This window comes from Oreochromis niloticus, linkage group LG7, assembly GCF_001858045.2.
Source record: "Oreochromis niloticus isolate F11D_XX linkage group LG7, O_niloticus_UMD_NMBU, whole genome shotgun sequence".
NCBI lineage: Eukaryota > Metazoa > Chordata > Actinopteri > Cichliformes > Cichlidae > Oreochromis > Oreochromis niloticus.
This window is the reverse complement of record NC_031972.2, coordinates 56,377,354-56,397,891: the sequence shown is the minus strand read 5'-3', so window position 1 is coordinate 56,397,891 and position 20,538 is coordinate 56,377,354. Positions and strand designations below refer to the sequence as shown.

The following is a 20,538-nucleotide window of genomic DNA, read 5'->3' as shown; positions in this document are numbered from 1 at the left end:
TAATTTAAACTAGTAATATATGGTGACATAGGTGCAGTAATTTATTGAAACGTGAATAAAAAATGGAAATACAGTATAGCAACTTGTCCATCTACTATGGATAATTTTTTAGCCCTGCCACTTCTTCTTTGGTCCTCCACTTGTCCAGTTTCCTCAGATTTTTCAAGGACACACTGCAAAGCATGCTAAGTTTAATCTCGGTGGTGCAAAAACTATTTTATGCCTGTTAAGCTTTGTTATCCTTGACATTTTTTTAGATTCAACTCAAGAAAAGTGAACAAATTCCCTTTTATTGCAGCGAACTGCTAGTAAAAATTGCCTAAACATACAATTTAAAAATAGCTTCTGTTATGTGTATACACAATAAAAGTTCATATTGTGTGGCTAAAATGGAGGCCCAGTGATGGTGCCTTTTGTCCTTGAATGATTCATAGGTCAGTGTTACGTGGCTTAAGAAACAACAACAAAAACATTCCTCTTTGTATGGTATAAGGACTGGACTGGAAATCAGAAAAAAATGAAAAAGCAGCCAATGTCCACAGAAAAACTTTGAAAGGCTCTTTTTTCCTTGGATGGTATTTATAATGGTTATTTTATGGGTTTTACACTGAGATGACAGCTGAGTAAATTTTGTTGTATCTGTTTTATTTTGCGTGCACTGACACTAAAGTTTTCATTAATAGTAATAGTAATACTACTAATAGTAGTGGTAGTAGTAGTAGTCAGGGTTATTATAGTTTTGTAATTTCTAATTAGTCTTTATTTTTATTTCATTTGGACTTTTTGCTTTTAATTCAGTTTCAGTTAGTTTTCATATTGGGTTTCCTTGTTTCAGTTCAGTTTTTATGTTTTGAAAATGTTTAGTTTAGTTTCTATTAGTTTCTCAAGTCTCCATTAATTATTATTGTATATTGAGCACAGATAACAACAAAGTAACAAACACTTAGGCTAAGGATTTTTTGGATATTATTTTTAATTTATTTTAAGTTTGCAAATTAGTTTCAGTTAGTTTTAATTTTTAATATTTTTAAATATTTTTTATTTATTTTTTTCTCAAAGAGTTAGATAAAATAAATATAAATACTATCTAAAAACTAAATTTTTCACTCCTGGTTTTTAATTTACTTGTAGTTAGCTATAATGACCTTGGTAGTAGTAGTAAGCCTGGGGAGCTATTGCTCCAGAGCACTTTAAAAAAAATTACAATAAAATATTTTTTCTTGGCTCCTCGGATAGACTGGGGGCTGCTGCATTGTCCTCTGATAATAGGTAACTGAAAAATGACTGAATTCTTTCTTCGGTGGGATGAAGGTAGTTGCGACCCTTTCCACCCGTGTTGGAGGAGTAAAGCTGATAGTCCAGCCCAGCAAAGCAGAACACTGTGACATTATTAAGCCCATAAAGCCGCCTCTGTCAGCGGCCCTCCTCCACTCACTGCAGTGTTGTCCCGCAGCCCGTAAACACACTACCGTCTGCTGCGCTCTCATCTCCTTCCGTCCTACGTAACCCGCTAAGCCCCGCCCCCGGCCTGTCTCTCACGCACCAGTTACGTCTGACCGTAAAAAATAGAAACTTCCAAGATGGCCGAGTCCGTGGACTCCATGCATTTCGCAGCAAACAGCAAAACAAATTCCCCTAAACCCCTGATAGCTAAGCGACCGCCGGAGAGTCGTCCGCAGTCTTCCAGCGACATTTTCCCACCGCCCCCAAAGAAGGTCCGGGTGGAGGAGAAGGGCCTGAAGCACAGGAAACTGAACGGAGAGGTGTGCGCAGGGGAAAAACACAACGGGAAGCAGAGTTGTGGGAGCCCAGCGAAATGGAGTTTCGGCCCGGCCAAGGCGAGCCACTCCACCGCCGTCGCGGTGCCCACCACCCCTGTCCGGAAAATATTCAAAATCAGCAACTTCCTCGCGTCGCCCCACAAAGTAAAAAAGGCGAAAGAGAAGCGACACAAGGAGAAGGAGAAGAGCAGCGGAGCGCAGCAGAGCCCGAGCGCTGCTGTGGAGAGAGTGAGCCCAGCTAGCTGCCATACAAAGCCCGAGAACGGCGACGTGAAAATGCTACAGAGAGGTAGGAGAGCCCACCCGGGCTGCCCTGTTTGAACCGCGCTCACACACTTTATGGGCAAATTAGAACCCACCCGCGAAGCAGTACTGTCATAAAAACACATTTTAGACATTATTACATAATTTACTGTAGGTCGGGCCCAGTGTTTATTGGGCCCAGATGGTGATATATAAACACACACGTGGAGCTGTTTGTCCGTCACTTATGTCTACCAGCATGGATGCAGCAGCATTTCACCTCGCTGTCCTCTCTCGTTTCCCCTCCTCAGATCACCAGGTGAAGGAGAAAGACCGGGAGAAGAAGAAGGACAAGAATAAAGAGTGGAAAAATCACAAACTGCCACCTGTCCACGAGATTGCCAGAGAAAACGGAGAAGTGGTTTCTCCGCAGAAAGGTAGGAATAAAATCCCGCACTGGGCAGTGGAGCTGAAAGTGAGAGACTACAGCACTGATTGTTTTGGGGGGTATAATTTCAAGTTATTTCAAGCCCTTAAACATGTTTTGTATTTCAAATGTAAAAGCAGGTGGCTTCCGTGTGATTAAATGCATTGTTTTAGATATTATGCCAGAATTTTGGAAGCGTTTTCTGTTTTAAAAGGAAGTAAATGTCATAAATTCAATGTAGAAACATGGAAATATAACACAGCAGAGCAAATGAGCTCACATTTGAAGAGTTGTCAACAGATCAGCTGTTTCAAAGTAAACTTTACTTGTAATATCAGTTTAGCTTGAGATTACAGGCTGCAAAAGCTGCTTGTCATTTTAAACACGATCTTGTCTGTATGACAGAGTGTAAGGAGAAGCCCAAGGCTGGTTCGGAGGAAGACCTCCTTCTGAAGAAGCTCAAGAAGAAGAAGAAAAAGAAGCACAAAGATGGCGAGCGGATGAAGGAGAGGCAAGGCAGACCCAAAATGTACCACCGCTCGTGCCAGACTGTGTGTTCAGGGGTGTCCCTGGGTCTGCCGGAGTTGCTCAATCGGATTAACGTGAACAGCGACAGCAGCAGTCTCAACCACAGTGCCGCACAACACCACCAGGATGCTGCTGTTTCTGCGGCTACCTCCACCTCCATCTCCTCCATGGTCAGGGAGAGGCTCAGCTACAACTCCCCGCTGCACTGCAGCCCGGCCCCAGGCATGGCTGGCCTGGAGTTTGGACGTCTGATTCACGTTGAGCAGCAGGCCAACGGAGGTGCGTATGTGGTGCACGCCTACAACGAGGAGCTGGCCTGCCTTTCTCCAGCAGAGATGCAGCGCTTCGCCGATGAATTTGTGACCCTGTCGTTCAGTGAGGACGAGGCCCAGGCAGCGTGTTTCGTGATGGGAATCATCCACGGAGCGGCATCCTACCTCCCAGACTTCCTGGACTACTTCTCCTACAAGTTCCCCAACGCACCAGTGAAAATGGAGGTGCTCGGGAAGAAGGACATAGAGACGACCACCATGGCCAACTTCCATTCTCAGGTGAGAATGAGTTTTGGTTTTTAATTTTAGTTTCTGTGCTGGAAAGCATGAAAAGGAGAGGATGCTCAAGTGTCTGCTTTGATACTGTAAAGTGTCACTTTGTAGTCTGGAGGCGTGAGCAGCTCAGACTCTAACAGTGACAGGCTGAAACGCCACATCAACAGTCTTTGTCTGCACTGTTACCGGGTAGAGGTTTTTGGGACTCGTGCTGTCACAGTGTTTCTGTCTTCAAGTGGTCTCATTGAGCTGTGAGCACGAATGGTGTGTGTCTTGAAAACCTCTTCAAGGACACCTTCAGGTGGACTCGCACCTTCAGTTCATGTGCTTGAAGAGAACAGGAAAATAAAAAGGTTATAGCAGTGTTTCAGATACTTGTTTTTTTCCTGAGGTGTCAGGTAAACACAATTCTTAGCTTTCGCTTTCTTCTGGCCGAATTTCAGGAGTTCATAGGTCATGTTGTTATCAGTTTACTTAACAGATTTGCTTTTGGTTTTGTTCTAGATTCCTTTTTACTCAGATGATTCAAAATTGACAAGATGTAAACAGATCAGAGACATTTTTTGTGCAGCATTTGTTGTAAATCGGAGCTACGCTTGAGTATTTTCTACAGTCAGTCAAAAAAAAAAGTTTCATATGGGAACTGTTTTGTTTTTAAAGTGTTAACTTGTAAGCTGCATCACTTTGCATAAGAAGTGTCCACCTACCCATGGCCAGAATTTCATGGTAGCAACAACAAGATCAAGTTCCTACAAGAAATTGCTGAGAATAGTCTTTGCTCAGTTAGGCGATTTCCATTTCATTATATTCAAGGCAGATATCTCCAAACATATCTCCAAGCACTACAGACCAGAGCAAAAAAAAATATGTATGTGTGATTTTCAGGATGAATTGCTCGTTTAAAACATGGTCCATGAATAAATTAACTCTTAATTTGAGGTTCAGGTGTCTGAAGAAGTGCCAAGACCTAAGTTTTTATTTTATCAGTAATCGGTCTGCATCTGTTTTTACTGACAGCGTCTTAGTGAAGAAATCATGAGATAAAGGACATCCAGCAGACACCTCACCCACAGCTCATATTCAGCCATCCGTTTAACATGCTTGGAGAATTTTGGGGAATCAATTTAGGTCAAGAAAAATAAAAATTATTCATGCCAGAGACCCCTCGCTGGGAAGAAAATTATTCCAAGGGCTCTCTCTCCCTCGCTCTCTCTTTCTCGATTGGACTGATATTCCAAGTGCTTTGTAATCAGATATTTCTTCTGCTTGTCTGGCATCATGACTTTAACATAAGGCAGATGGTGCATTTCATCCTGTTGCTAGACTCACTAAAACCAAACTTCGTGCAACTGTCAGCAGATTTTCCCGATTTATCTCCTTTGGGATTAATGTTGCTTTATGATATGGATCCTGGAACAGAGTTATCACAAAGTATTGTGCAAAAATATTGAGCCAGCCCCCACTTCTTTGTATTTTGCTTTAAAGGAGCCAGATTTTCTTGTAATCTTTAAAGTGCTCTTGAGCAATAGTTCTCCGTGGTTTCTGAAGGTCTTTTTAGTTGAATCAAATGAGAAATTTTCTCAAATTTTGAAATGTCAAAGATAACACAGTTTGACAGGTGTAAAATTGTATTTTTGGAACAACGTGATTCCCAAAGCTGAAAACTTTGGAGAAAAGCCTCTGAGGTATGCCAGACTTTTGGCTCATATGTACGGAGGCGGCGAGATGTACAACAGCGAGTATCTACAGCCATGCATACATGGTGGAGGGAGGCTTTGTCATGGTGTTGGGGATCTTGTAAACACAGACCTATCAATGCAGAAAAGTACCTTGAGATGTTGATCCACTCTGCAATACCATCTTGGAAAGCCTCTGATTGCCAAGGCTTCATTTTCCAGAATGACAGTGATCCAAAAACTCACTGCCAATGCAGAAGGAGGAGGATACATGGGATAGCAAAACACATACAGTGAGTCATGGATTGGCCTCCCCAGAGTCCAGACCTCAATTGAAGCCGTTTGGGAATATCAGCAAACTCTGTTTTTGCCAGATATACTGTATTTCCATGCTGGTAGATGTTTTTAACAAATTACTGCACCTATTTTCCATTTTCCTAGCAAGATATAAAGAAGTGAGTGGTGGCTTGAAACTTTCATACAGCGCTGTAGCTTTATATTTTGGATTAATTTATATAATTATACATTCATCCATTCATGTTTTCAATTCAGTTTATTTCAAGTTTGTTTCCACTGTGGGTTCTCTCATCTCCACTGAGCTTTTATTAGTTTAGTGCTAGTTTAGGCACGATGTAAAAAGTTAAGAAGGGTGCACAACACAAACACACCACCAGCTGACTCTCAGCCATGCAGACACGCCAGCCTCAGTAAATATATGCACAGACATCTCCTGATGCTAATCGTTTTGTCAAATTTGACCAAATTAACAAAGACTAGAGATAAAAACACCTTTGGTATGTTTTTATTTTAAATTTGTAAGCACATAATGTTATCTGAAGCACAAAAATGGAAGCTACCTAAGCTAAAAACTAGTTTTCAGACCCAAAGAACCAATCTAGTGGTTGAAGAAAACTAAATCATGTATTTAAGTTGACAGCTATGTGAAAATGGTATGCAGAAAAAAACATTTTTCACTCTAACATGGATTTTATTCATCAGAAATCAATCAAAAAAAATCCTCAAACAGAGAAACTGAGTAAAAGAGGAGAGAATGCATTGTTTATAATATTATGGCAAAAAAAAGAAAGATTTTGTCTAAGATATATATGTCTGGAAGTGACACGTGCAACAGTGTAGCCTGCACAACAAATTACAACATGAAAGTTCACAGTACAGTAAGAAAACACAGAGCAACTAATAAATATGCAAGCATGCAGCATTAAATATAACGCATATCAGCATAAAGTTAATGATCACAGATCTGGTTCCTCTTTAGCCATCATTTAAGATGAGTTGAAACTTTCTGAATGTCTTAAATCTCTAAAGGATACATATTACTGACAGTAAATTGATACATGTTATATTACCTCAGTGGGGTCAGTTGTAAAACTGTGTTAAAACTGTGCAACAATGTATTGTGGGCACTTTTGTCCTCCAGCCTTTATTTTGGTATTGGAGTAATTTGTGAAATTAATAAAACAGAGAAAATTATAGCTTAAGAAATATTGCAGTAATGAAATGCCTTTGGTTTCTCGGTCAAACTTTGGTAGCGTGATTAGAGAAAGATGTAAGTGGTTTGATAAGAGGCAGATCCCCGAGGCCGGGAGGTTATACAATATGGTGAAGCCAGTCTCTAAACCTGCTTACCAGCTCTTAGCAGTGCTGCTCAGATTTAATTTAATTTTTTTTTTTATGCATTCGTCCATTGTTAAACCAAGATGACTCCATTGTGTTTGTTACTGGAAACACAAAGAAACAGTGTTTGTAAGCAGTGTACCTCCTGGTCCAAGCAATTTGTTAGTTTGGCTGTAGCCATGCAAATAAAACTGTAGTGTCAGCATGTGTTTGTAATCTATTACCTGTGTTACACACATTAATGTCATTAATATAGAAGCTAAAAGGTCTAAGAATGTATCCTTGTGCAGTACCTGCTTTAGTGTCTCAAGATGTAGGTTTAAGCCCCGCTTTGAGCAGTAATAATTAAACCACGTCACACACAGATCGCCTTCAAATGCTTTAAGATCTTGAATGATACGGTTTCTTACTATTTTACTACTCTCCCTTTTAGCCATAACATTTATTTAATTAGATTATTATCCTCTGAATGTGTCAGTAATTGTTGAGCTGCTACCTCTGTGGAAATTAGAAATGAAAATTGGAAATGAGAAGCTGTTTTCTCCCCCTGATTTGAAAATAGGAATAATGAGAGCTCTTTTCTAGTGAACTGTGTAGGTGACTTTTTTTTCTTACATACTATTAAAAATGCTTTCAGCTGACTATAATAGAATAGGAAGCCTTTATTGTCGTTGTATTTATGGCACAGTGAGATTGATGAAGCCCCCGTGAGTAAAGTGAGCGATGTACTCGCGGCCGTGTCGCTGTCAGACATGTCGGAGTTTCTCCAGACGCTAAGCTCACATGTGGGAGTAACGGATTGTAGTATTGCACGTGTTTTATTGCACGGCTTGACTTCAGAGTGCTTTGTGTCACAGACCGAGTAGACGTGGGTCTACAGTTCACACTTTAGGAATCCCTGTTTCAGATCACTGTTTCTGATGTGACTTATTCTGGGTTCAAATCATTTTACATAGTTAACAAAGTGAAAAATGCATAAAAATCTTTTAACAAAAGAAAAATGGGATACAGATTCTTGAAGGTTTTAGTGGAGATGGTTTTGGCTGGTGAAAACATCTTTTAGGGGAACATTTGGTCTGTTTTGCTATTACACGCTGCCTCATTGCAAATCTTTGCACATTATGCTGAACATTTTTTTAAAACATTTAACACATTTACCTGTAAACGAATAAAAACTCAAATCGTCTAACTCCTGTTCCCTCTGTTATCACATCTCCGCTTTGTGGTGTGATGCATGGAGATGTACTTCTATAATATGCTGTTTTATGTATTTTCATTTATTTTCTGTGGTCGGTAAAACAACAGCAGAGGAGAGATGACAGGAAATGGGTGAAAAGTCCTTTGCTGGTTACAAACTAGGGTCATTTAGTTAATGGTTTGCGCCTCGACATTGAAACCGCAGGGCTGTGTTAATTGATTGTAATTTCTAACGCTGTTATTCAGCCCTTGCAGGATGTTTAACTGTCTTTCTCTTTATGTAAACGCAGTTTTTCCTGGTTCATGGCCATTTGGTGGTTAACTACACCTGTATGCAAGATTAGCTCCTGTGGAGTTAAAGGCGTTGAATTTGTTTTATTATTTGACAGAAATCTATGGAGCGTCCTGCCATTATTAACTGTCTGATAAGTAGAATGACTTTTGTGGTTCAGTGAATAATATTCCAATTAACAAAATAACTTTAAATAATTAATTTATCACCATGCAGCTGATTTTCCTTCAGCTCTGGGTAAAAACTTTCTATGCATAAAAAAATCCTGTGTATACACACTTTACCGGCTGCTGTTTTAGGTAAACGTTCAGCTATCAAGTATTGTAAATATCTAACCACATGCCAGCAACTCGTTGCATTTAAGCTCGTTGACATGGTCGGGATGACCTGCTGAAGTTCAAAGTGGGCATCATATGGAGAAGGGAGATGATTTACTAATGAAGCTTCTCGGATGAGAGGTTAAATGTCTTCAAGAAACTTACAAAAGTCCAGTTGCTTTTCTTTCCAAGATCCTTAGATTACCATGACCTGGATGACTGAGAAGCTACACAGACAAAGGTGATTTCTGTGACTTTGAATGTGTCGTCGTTCTTGGTGCCAGATGTGCTCACTGGAAATTGCTGAACTTCTGGGATTTTCCCACAAAACCGTCATTAGGGTTTAGAAGGTTCTTGGCACATTTTGGTCTCCTTAGTAGTAACTAAGCATTTTTTAAATTCTTAGTTAACCTGAGTATTGTTAATGACAATGTCCATGCCTTTATGACCACAGTGTACCCATCTGATGCCTGAACATTACAATGGATTCACTGTACTCAAATAGCCTCCATGGATCTTAATCCAGTAGAGCACCTTTGGGAAATGCAGCCAATAAATCTGCAGCAGCTGTGTGATGCTATCATATCAATATAGACCAAAATCTGATGAACGTTTCCAGCCCCTTGTTCCAAAACCTAAAGCAGTTTTGAAGCCAAAAGGAGGTCCAACCTGGTACTAGTGAGGTGTACCTATTAAAGTGGCCAATGAGTGCATTTTTAGTGTCCTTAAGTATTACAGTAGTTATCAGTAATAATGAAATACAGCAGGAAAATAAATCCACTAACAAAGAACAGCATCAAATGCAGAAAAAAGAGATTGTTTGTTACAAAAATCATGTAGAGAAAACCCAGAAAGCGCCGACTTTGTTGTGACAGAACAAATTACATTTTGGTTAAAAAAAGCCCCCCTACAATAGAAAATTAGTGCTATCGCTGTTTGGCTGTCTCAAACAAACAAAACTTAAACTCTTTGTGTGAAAGTGTGTTGGGAGATTACCTGTACTATCTCTGTGTAATGTATTTATCACATAAACATCATCTGTTTATGGTCTGTTGACATATTCTGACATATGTTTACTAAATAAACAAATCTTCTGCTCTAAAATTTCCACCAAGATGAATCCAGTTGGATCTTTTGTTAATGCAATGTGTTATCATTAAAACCTTATCACTACAAACCCGTAATGATTAGTTAGAGGTTAAGATTAGAAGTACTTGCGGTACATTACGATGCAGGAAGGAAACAAACAGCCTTGTGGCAGATTGTGACAAATGATAAAGCTTTATGAAGTGCTGTACGTCATCATGTCTGCTCCATGCATTTTTCTTTGTGTTACAGATTTTTAAGTCTTTGTCAGACTGTTTGTCCTCTTAATGAGGGCTTTATTAAGGGCAGGTGAAGTGGAAGGGTTCCTTCATTTATGTTACGAATGCATAGACTGTGCTAGCCTCAGCTGCTAGATGAACATGCCTATAAAAGGTGTATATAATGTTTTAAAAGCATCTCGTGCAGCAGTAAAACAGCATGTCAGGTTAACGTTTAGAGTTGTCATTACCTGCTGGGTCTAATCTGTGTCCTCTGCGGCGCCTCCTGCAGGTGAAGCGGACATATTCCCAGGGAACGTACCGAGCTGGGGCCATGCGGCAGGTCAGTCTGGTCGGAGCTGTGGATGAAGAGGTTGGAGACTACTTTCCCGAGTTCATCAGCATGTTAGAGAAGTCTCCTTTCCTGGAGGTTTGTGTGCTTGCGTCTGTATTTGTCCACACCACTGGAGTCAGTGGCGTGTCAACATGTGTTTAACTTCTGCCTGTGAAGTGCTGCGAGGTGTTATGTAACCCGACGTTTCTCGTCCTGTGTTTGTGCAGCGGACCCTGCCCTGGGGAACCTTCTCCAGTCTGCGGCTTCAAAGCCCCACAGAGAGTGACGACGGCCCCATCATGTGGGTCAGACCTGGAGAACAGATGATACCTATGGCAGACATGCCAAAATCGCCTTTCAAAAGGAAAAGGTGTGTTCGCCCTGTCTTTAAAGCAGCTGCATTTATCTTTTAGGGGTACCTGCACATCTCGAATTTGTTGTGACTCTTGTAAATAAACGTATTTCAGGTCCACCAATGAGATAAAGAACCTGCAGTACCTTCCTAGAACCAGTGAGCCTAGAGAGATGCTGTTTGAGGACCGGACGAGAGCTCACGCTGACCACATCGGTCAGGGCTTTGAGAGGCAAACTACCGCAGCTGTCGGTGTGCTGAAGGCTGTGCGCTGTGGAGAGGAGTGAGTTCAAAGTGACATCTTCTTATGTTTTTAAGCTTATCACTTAAACATCTGTATAAGAACAGCTTAGTATTATATATTAGACTAACAGAGATGGTTACAAATTTTATGAAGGTAAAATGGCAGCAGTCAAGACAGGCAATGTAAAATACTGACATTTACAGCCAAGGTCAGCTTATTATTGATGTGCTGTTAACTCCAAATATCATGATATTATATAATAATATGTCTAGAGTAGCTTTTGCTTCTTTTTCTTTGTGATCAATCTCTAATCAGCAAACGTTGTGTGTATTCTTTACAGCAGCGACACTCCTGCGCGGATCACCAAAGACGTTGTGTGTTTCCACGCAGGAGATTTTCCAGATGTGGTTATGAGGCTACAGCTGGATCTCCACGAACCCCCGCTCTCTCAGGTGGGTCGGTGTTTTTAACAGTGTCTAGGAGTACATGCCAGACAAAAATCGATTTTTAAATTTTTTATTTTTTTTTTGTCTCTCAGGTCACGCCTTCTTTAAAAAGTGTGCAAATATACATTTTAAAATGATAAAAAATAATAATTAATAGGTTGCCTATATTTGCAGCTATCAAGCCCTTATCTTTCAGCAAGCCGTATAGCTCATAAAATCAGCAGCAGTAATTTAAAAGGTCTGATAAATACAGAGTGCACTACCTGTTCTGCACTGAACAGCAGTCAGACTTGGTTGTGTTGGGCTATAAAACACATATGCTGGTAGGGCTGCACAATTAAACGTTAGAAAATCGCGATCTCAATTCATACTTATGTGCGATCTCATTTCCAAATGACAACGATTTTTTTAAAAAAAAGAAAAAAAAGATGACGATTGTACCGCATTTTGATCCGGGACATAATCTGCATGAAAACAAGCGCTCACTCTTCCTGCTCAACAAATGACAAGGGCGGAGCCTTATACCACGCGATACAGAAGCCAGCTGGCAGGGAAAAAACAACGGAGAGCGCGTGAGAGAAACTGCCTGAGGGGAGAAAACACAATGAGCGCAGAGGAAAAGCTCGCTGATGGCGGTGAGAATGACAACCCCACTGTAACATTAATTCCAAGAAAAGGTTCTCATTCCTCCGTGTGGAAGTTTTTTGGTTTCAAAGAAGACGATGAGAGTCAAAAAGATATCATTTGCAAGCTGTTTGCCATAGTAGCAGCACCGCAAGCTAACACTACGAATTTGTATAACCACCTTAAACATCACCATAAAGTGCAGTATGACGAAGCTGTAAAGGCCAAGAAAGTGACAGGAGAAAATCCGTCCCGGTCAACCACCCAAACATCAATAACGGGAAACTTATACAGCACTTCCCCATACCCGTCGAACTCCCGCAGGCACAAAGAAATTACTGAGTTAAAAGTATTTTAAGGTTTGTACGTAAGAGTAGACAAGTGAGACATTTATTGTTTTTATGTTCAGTCCCAACTGTTACGAAGTTGATGTGCAGTTAATAAGTGCAATAAATATTTATATTGGAAAAGAAAATCGTGAGAGAATCGTGATCTCAATTCTAAGCAAAAAAATCGTGATTCTCATTTTATGCAAAATCGTGCAGCCCTATATGCTGGCTTTTTGGAATATCACCAATTTTTCCCTCCCAGGGGCAAATGTAAATGTTTTAATTTGCTATTTCAGTGGTCTTCCTCTGGGAGAATTTAACTCCATAAATGATTAACCTGTAAAGCACAATTCAGATCTTGCGCTAATGGACACTGAGCATCAATAAGTCTCACCCACAGCGGAGGGGAAACAGTTCATAGCTCTCTGTTGGCTTTTTATTGTGTGACGGTGCCTCCTTGTCAGCTGTGTGCTGAAAAAAACACTGAAAATGACAAAAAGCTTTCTATCAGATGGGATGCATTACTCAAAATTATAGAACCTAAAACTAGGCTTTTATAAGCTGCCAAACTTAAAAAACAAAAGTGTGCAGGCGACTAAAGTGGATACTGCTGATAAGACACTCACTATGCCCATGAGTGTTACTCTAAAGCTAAAAATTAACTTAAATTAACAGAAAACTAACACTCACAGGGTGCTAAACTTAGCTCTGGCATTGTGAATCTTAAATATTGAGCTGCTGGCAGGTATTTTGTTGGCGTTACAGCCTTCAGTTGCACATTGTGGAGTCTGTTTTCCTCTTCTGCATGTGACGTGTCAGCTCTGGCAATGGGCAGATGAAAGGCAGGGTGTTGCTCTTCTCTCCACCTTTAACTGTTTGGCAACTAGACCAAAAACTGCATCAGTGATCGTTCACCCAAATAAGTTCATAGCAAGTTATTTCCACGTGATTGTTCATCAAGAAGCTCTCATGATTTGCTTCAGTTGACCAAAATTAACAGCAAAACAAATCAATGAGTTTGCTTCATTTTTAGATAACAAGCTCTTCCAAAATTCCGGTTCCTGAAAATTAGGGCTGCCACGATTAGTCGACTAGTCACGATTACGTCGACTATCAAAATCGTCGACGACTGATTTAATAGTCGACGCGTGGTTTGAAGCTTTGTAAGATCACAAAAGACGCAGGAATAAGTAGTAGGATTTAAGAGTGTAATAACGGACTGAAACAGAAGATGGCAGCACTGCATGTACAAGGATGCCAGCTGCCGTTACACTCCGAAGAAGAAGAAGAAGAAGCAGTGTCCCAGAATTCATAGCGCGGCCCTGCTCAGTTTTCAACAATGGCGGCAGCTAGTTAGTTTTAATATTACTCTTATTAATCTTTCTGGGTCACAAAATAAACGTTTAACATATTTTCAGGCGAGAATGTAGCTGTGTAAACCTCAAATATCTGCTCAGTTTATCAAGACACCGCATATTTTCAAAAGCGCTCCGACGTTTTCGGAGACGTCTGTTACCCACTAGCTCCATAGCTAGCCGGGGGCAAGGCTCACTAGAGCCCGTGAGAACACCGGACTCCAGGCAAATCGTTTTCAAACGCACCACCGTCTTTCGCTACTCAGGTTGAACATATATAAGTCAGTTAGATAACTTAAAAATGTTATTGTTTGGCCTTTTTTTTTTTTTTTTAGTATTTTATTTGTTCCTGAGTAAATCGGTTTGGCTGAGATTAAAGTTATAGTTCATACACGGCCGAATAAACGTCAAGCAGACAACTGATTATCAGAAGTGTGAGATGTTCAGAATATACTCCGGTGTCCCGTTATATTTTAGATAGCAAGGAGTTTATTAAACTTTACCGAAACAATCTGTAAATCTCATTAAATTTAATAAACTATCATCTTGTCTTTATTTTTAGTTAGCACATACCCTAAACCAGGGGTGCCCAATCCTAGTCCTCGAGAGCTACTGTCCTGCAGCTTTTAGATGCATCCCTACTCCAACATAGCTGAATCAAATGGTTTGATGACCTCTTCAGCATGTCATCAAGTTTGGCAAAGGCCTGATAACAAGACATTCATTTGATTCAGGTGTGTTGGAACAAGGATGAATCTAAAAGCTGCAGGACAGTAGCTCTCGAGGACTAGGATTGGGCACCCCTGCCCTAAACACTTAAAACTGTAAGCTAATGTTATATAAGAGCAGATGCTGCTGGTGCAATAAGCTGTACGTTTTACGTCCAATGGATGCACGATCCGATTAGTCGACTAATCGCAAAAATAATCGGTGACTAGTCGACTATCAAAATAATTGTTTGTGGCAGCCCTACTGAAAATGGGATGTGTGAGGTGGGACTAACTCACCTCACCCCTGTGCACACCAGCAGAACTGTTCGTGAATATTTGCACACTCTGGTTGTTGAGACCATATTTAAAACCCTAACACTTCATTTGTAAGTGAAAATTGAAGAGTGTGTTTCTAATCATGCTGTTTCTCCTGGTTGTGTTAAAAGCAAATATATTCTAATATATTTGTTATGACAGAATTAAAAACTGTTGTTTTTCTTTTTAAAAAACTTTCAAAAAGAGTGTCTAATCCTGCTTTAAGTGTAAGAAAACAAAGATCTACTATCACTGCAGGCATGTTTTCACTCTCTCTGAGGAGTTGTTGAATGTCGTGTGCTCCTGTCCTTGCCTTCACAGTGCGTGCAGTGGATCGATGATGCCAAGCTAAACCAGCTCAGGAGGGAGGGGATCCGATACGCCCGTATCCAACTCTACCACAATGACATCTACTTCATCCCCAGAGGAGTTGTCCACCAGTTCAAGACGGTGTCTGCTGTCTGCAGTCTGGCCTGGCATATCCGACTTAAACAGTATCACCAACATGAAGAGAAGGAGGACGACGAGGAGGAGGTGAAGGAAGAGGAGACGTGTTCCCCAAGAGAAGTAACATGTCATATTAAAAAAGAGGAGGAAGAGGAGGAGGTAGAAGCGACTGAGTGTGACCTTGCTGTAAAGGCAGTGACAAAGCTGGAGGATGAGGAGGACACGGGGAAATGGGAGGGGCCACCCTCAGACACTCCGACACAGATTTTCAACGAGGAAGAGCGAGAGAACAGAGCTGACGTGAAGGAGTTGTCAGCAGCACTGTCACTACCTTTAGTCAAGAAAGAAAGAGATGAATCTGCACTCAGTCCCACACTAATGGAACCTCAAGCTGAGGAAGATGTAAAAGAGGAAGGCAAAGGAGCTGCAGACACATGTCAGACACTGCAGATGGACCACGAGGAGGGCAACAGAGCGGATAGTGCCCCTTCAAAGCCATCACAGCAGATTAGGAAGGAAAGTGATGTGGAAGAAGAGAGGCAGCACAAAACATCAGGACAGGGCCTGAAAGAGAAAAGTAAAGAGAGTATACTGAGCACTTATAACGCACCCCAAATCAAAAAGGAGAAGGATAAAGGCAGAAGAGAGAAGGATGAAAAGGAGAGGGTGAAAGAGAAGGAGAGGAAGGAAAAGGACAGGAGTAAAGAGAAGGAAAAGGATAAAAAAGACAGGGGGAAAGACAGAGAGCGAGAGAAGGACCGGGTGAGAGAGCAGGAGAAAGTTAAGACCGAGGGAGGACGAGAGGGTTGCACAACGACGCAGATACTGCCGCAGATGAAGAAAAAAGAGGAAGAGGAACGGATGAGAGAGGGCGGTAAAACCGCCCCAACCAACCCGTCAGCTCAGAGAGACGAGAAGTGGGCCAAGGAGTGGGACTCAAAAATGCAACCCCACGTCAAGAGAGAGAAGGAGCACGACAAAGACCGGGGAGGCACGCCGGCTGCGGCTCACCCACGACCAGACAGAGAGGAGGCTCGAGACTCCTGCACGCATAAACACAAGTCTTCCCATGGGAAGAAGGAGAAGAGCGGCCACAGGGAGGGCAAAGACAGTAGCACGCTGGGAAAATCGGGGAGAGAAGACGGAAAGACTCACAAACCTGCGAACGTTCAGGTTAAGAAAGAAGTAAAGAAGGACAGAGATGTCAGCAGCAAAGAAGAGAAGAAGAAACCTGCTTCTGGTCCTGCCCAACCAGAACACAAACAACCACGGACGCTCGTCACCTTTGACCTTTTTAAACCCATGGAGGCCCATCAAACTTTGGCTCTTTCCTTCACGGACAGTAGACCCAAGAGCCACCATCACAGTGACTCTCGAGGCTCCTCTTCTAAGCCTGCATCTGACAGTCGGACAGTTGCGCCCTGTAAAGGACCAAAAGTAAAGGACTCTGTGCCGGGCAAGCCCGGGTCAGCGCTACAGGACACAGCGCCACAGCAGCACTTATTAAAACAGCCCCTGAAAACACACACACCCCAAACACAGAAAGACTTCTTAATATGAATGTCTAGATGTCTAGTCTGCTTTTCTTTTCCTTTTTTTTTTTTTTTTTTTTTTTTTAACTGTACAACTTGCGCCAAGGCTTTGGTAAAATATTTCAAAGTGCATCCTTACTTCAGATACCACAAAAGTGAGCGAAAGCTGCTTTGACACTGCCAGACCTCCTGTGACGCAGTGAAACGAGGGTGCGCTCTGCAGGTATTTTAACAAGGTCTAAGAATGTAAGCTAAGTAGCTCACTTCACGTTTGTTAGCAGATGTACGTAGGCTTTATATAAAATGTTATGTGACCCCTTGTGTCAGTGCCTGTGCACTACTTAGCTTCGCTCTTAAAGCACCTATTTTAGGTACTGGTCTAGCCAGTCTGAAAACAACCATCCGTACTCCCCTGCTGTAAGAACGACCTATGTTCAATGTTTGAGACATCAAGGAGATCCCTGGGATCTCTCTCAAATCATCTGTTTATCGTTGCTCATGCCGATTTGGAGGTTTGTTATTTTTAAACCTCCATATCAGAGCAAGTAGTTGTTTTCAGACTGGACTGTTGGACTCACACAGGGCTGTAAATGATACTGTATGTACCAAAACTGTACAGTATAGATGTTATTAGCACCAATGTGAGAAAATGTATACAGAAATTGCATATATTTTTTGTAAGACAGGTTTTATTTTCCATAGAACTTATTTATATCATTTACTGTCTGTTTTTATTTGAAACCGATGTATGTGAAAATTCTGTTGTAAATACATTTTATTTCCTAAGAATTGGTAGTGTGATTTATACTCTGATCAGAACCTCTCAATAAATGGTTCAAAATATTGACTTGGTCAACGTTAAAAGTCTCGCCTGTGTTTTGTATCAATGAGGTCACAGTCATTTGCCTTTCTGGCCACTGGGTCAAGCATGCAAAGCAACAGTCAGGGCACAAGGCAGGTAAAGAAGAGTGTGGAGGCGGGGGTGGAGCGGAAGGATATTAAGATAGCAGTTAGACCTGTTAAAATATGTGGTTTGGAGATGGTTTTGTTACATAAAGAGAAGAGGTGAAGATGCTCATGTTTTCACTGGGAGTGACCAGGACAGGATTACAAATGAGTAGAGTTTGTGTGAGAGGACAGGATGCTAGGGATAGGGTGAGATGGAGGCAGATGATCCACTGTAGGGATCCCTAAAGGAAGAGGCAAAAAGAAACCTCAGATTATGGCAGGATGTATTCTAAATATGCTGTGAGCTTGAACTCTAAGCCCCTCCCACCAGAGAAAAACCGTAAAAATAAGTCACTGTTGACTTTTGACTCCATGTTGAGCCAAACTTGACTGGATCCTAGAAGAGGTGGCACTGTGGTGTTGTAGTCCAGGATGAATCCTAAATTGAAGGGTTACATCAGGAAAAATCGATGCCAAATCAAACATGAGAACTTATGCTCCTAACTTCTTGGAGCATAAGGAAGCAGTACCTTCTTAACTTTAATTTTTATTTTCTCATCTAATACACCCTCCTGACCTGGAAATCAGTACACTGTGCTGCAGGATCTCTAGGTTCCTAAAATGCATCTGGAGCATAGGTTTGCTGGAGAAGTTATAATAAAGGATACAAAGGTGTATAAGAGTGTGACACATAGCTAGTGTAGTAGGAGGAGGACTCACACACAATCACAAGTTGTTAGCCAATGAGCGTGTCCAGAAAATCCACATCTCTTTCACATAGACAGCCCAAAATTTACAATTTTATTCAATATAACCTGAAACAGGTTATGTCTAAGAATCATTTTCACAGAGTCTTTGTATAGCACTGGAAGTGCTCTTGAAACCACAGATATAGATATCACCCCCTGGTGGCCATTAAAAAGAATGCAGGTTAAACGTACTTCGACATTGGCTTCACTTATCAGCTGTAGATATCTCAGTCACTCTGAGATGACTGGATTTTTAAAAAATGATGAAATTCTATCATGAATTTTTCATCCAGAGACACCACAAACACACTGCATCCTGGAATTCAGCCTTTTCCTGCTATGAAGGCTCAAAAGACTTAAATACTGACCTGCAGCAAAGGTTGCACTTACTCTTAAATCTCCCTGGGTATTTCGTTTGCAAACATGATGTAAAACAGCCAACAAAAGGATGAACAGTGAAATTTTTTTTTCCTGGCTTTCAAAAAGATGTCTACAGCAGTTTGTACAGTGCAAATGACGTTTAATATTAGCAGATGGGGGAAGTTCTCATCTACATTCAAACTGTTGCTGACAGAGTGCAGCTAATGTAGAAAAGCTAAGATCAATGTTTTGTGTAGCACATGTTTGATCAGCCAGACTTTTTACCTGGCTCTTAAGTTTAATCCATTCCTTATTAATGACTAAAAATGAGCTAAAAGGCAGCAACACGTGTCCAAAAACATGTCACAAAATGACACTCTGATGCCGCCTGAAGCAGGTGAAGGTGAAGCAGAGCCTACATGCCCCAGTGTGTAGATGTCACTAACCCAGTGAGTCTGCACTTACAGCAAAGGAACAGTGTTTTAAATAAAGGTCAGCATCTTCCTTCAGTGATGCATCCTTCGTCACAGATGCCTGAGTATTTCGAAAAAAAAGTTCACATTCTGGCAATTTCAGTCCCTCCTATAGTGGAAGACGCTGTAGCCCAGCTCTATCAGTGCTCCACCCAGCAGCACCCACAGAGGGATGCAGACCACACTGATCCACACTTTTGTGTGCCCCTCCAAGCGGGAGCACAGAGTCAGGCAGAAGGCCAGTTTTAGCAGCAGGGCTGTTAGGTACCACAGCCTCCTCTTCAAGCTCTGCTCACCCTCCCTGGGGTCAAAGTCCGGCTTGCAGCGGCCTGCCATCTTCACTATCAGCATGAGGATGAGGATGCTGTCAAAGGTCCAAATAGGGAGGAAGATTAGGAACCAATTCCAGTGGATTCTGGAGTCCAGCTTGAGGACCAGCAGGATCAAGAAGATCAGGGCAAATATCCATGAGAGGAGCACTCGCTGGGCCAGGGACATCTTCATCTGTGGAGGACTGGCACAGAGCCAGTGTCACCCACACCCAGAGAGACTGAAGAAGGTGAGGAGGAGGAGGATGAGAAGCACAGTCAAGGTGATCTGAAAACACAGCAGAAGATAGCACAGGCACGTCTCTCCTTAATTATAAACACATGACTGAAAACTAGACCTCCCCCACTAGGAAGCAGACCCTCACGGGTCTTGTAGAGAAATCCATCTCCTGATACTTCCACTCAGTATTAGAGCAAACATAAAGCTAATGTATGTTAGCAAGCTGTAGCTAACTTGTAAAATTGACCCCACTGTTCGCAGTCTTACCGAGTTCAGCAGCAGAGTCAGTTCGATGTCTTGAACCCGGGGTTTCAACAACAAACTCTTCAAACGAAGACAAATATCAAAATATCAGACAGACTGAAAACAGCGGCGAAGAAATGCGACAAAACGTTAGCTTTCAGCTACATACAGCCGACAGTTACCCTGCATTTCCGGTTAGTCCTTTCAAAACAAGGGCACGTCCTCAATAAAATGACGTTTATCCTTTTCAAAACAAAACCGTGTTTTTGGATTGGGGCTTCACCCAGTCATAGCAACCTAGTGGGGATCTAACCAAACAAATCCTTGATTTTTTTTTTTCTTTTTTTTTAAAGGTCCACTTACTTGATTTCTTCCCTCCAGCAACTCAGCAAACACCATCTGCTGTGCTGATAAAGATCACATGGTGTAGCTGAAAGGATTTAATAGTTCTAAGATTAACCCGAGGGGAGTTAACAATAAAACGAAAGCTGACTGACTTCAGCATTTCACACATATAAATATAAAATGGAAATAATGTGTTCTTCCTAGTCTTTTTTGTTTGTTTGTTTTTTGCTAAACA

At 41.5% G+C, this 20,538-nt stretch overlaps 2 protein-coding genes across 3 annotated transcripts; one reads left to right on the top strand and one right to left on the bottom strand.

Annotated features, from left to right (window-relative positions):
- The first annotated feature begins 1,327 nt into the window (after nucleotides 1-1,327).
- On the top strand, nucleotides 1,328-19,146 carry LOC100696427 (round spermatid basic protein 1-like). The gene is made up of 8 exons (XM_003440543.5): nucleotides 1,328-2,070; nucleotides 2,336-2,461; nucleotides 2,857-3,530; nucleotides 10,241-10,378; nucleotides 10,510-10,652; nucleotides 10,750-10,917; nucleotides 11,219-11,330; nucleotides 14,979-19,146. Exons 1-8 carry the CDS (start codon nucleotides 1,581-1,583, stop codon nucleotides 16,662-16,664), a joined length of 3,537 nt encoding a protein of 1,178 aa, XP_003440591.1. The 5' UTR covers nucleotides 1,328-1,580; the 3' UTR covers nucleotides 16,665-19,146.
- Nucleotides 18,367-20,182, bottom strand: tmem60 (transmembrane protein 60). 2 transcript variants are annotated; one of them, XM_003440370.5, is made up of 2 exons: nucleotides 19,983-20,182; nucleotides 18,367-19,763 (listed from the first exon to the last, which is right to left on the bottom strand). In XM_003440370.5, exon 2 carries the CDS (start codon nucleotides 19,668-19,670, stop codon nucleotides 19,266-19,268), a length of 405 nt encoding a protein of 134 aa, XP_003440418.1. In that variant the 5' UTR covers nucleotides 19,671-19,763; nucleotides 19,983-20,182; the 3' UTR covers nucleotides 18,367-19,265. The 2 variants fall into 2 exon arrangements, with proteins under 2 accessions (XP_003440418.1, XP_003440419.1); XM_003440371.5 differs by having other exon boundaries at nucleotides 18,367-19,716.
- Between the last annotated feature and the right edge of the window lie 356 nt (nucleotides 20,183-20,538).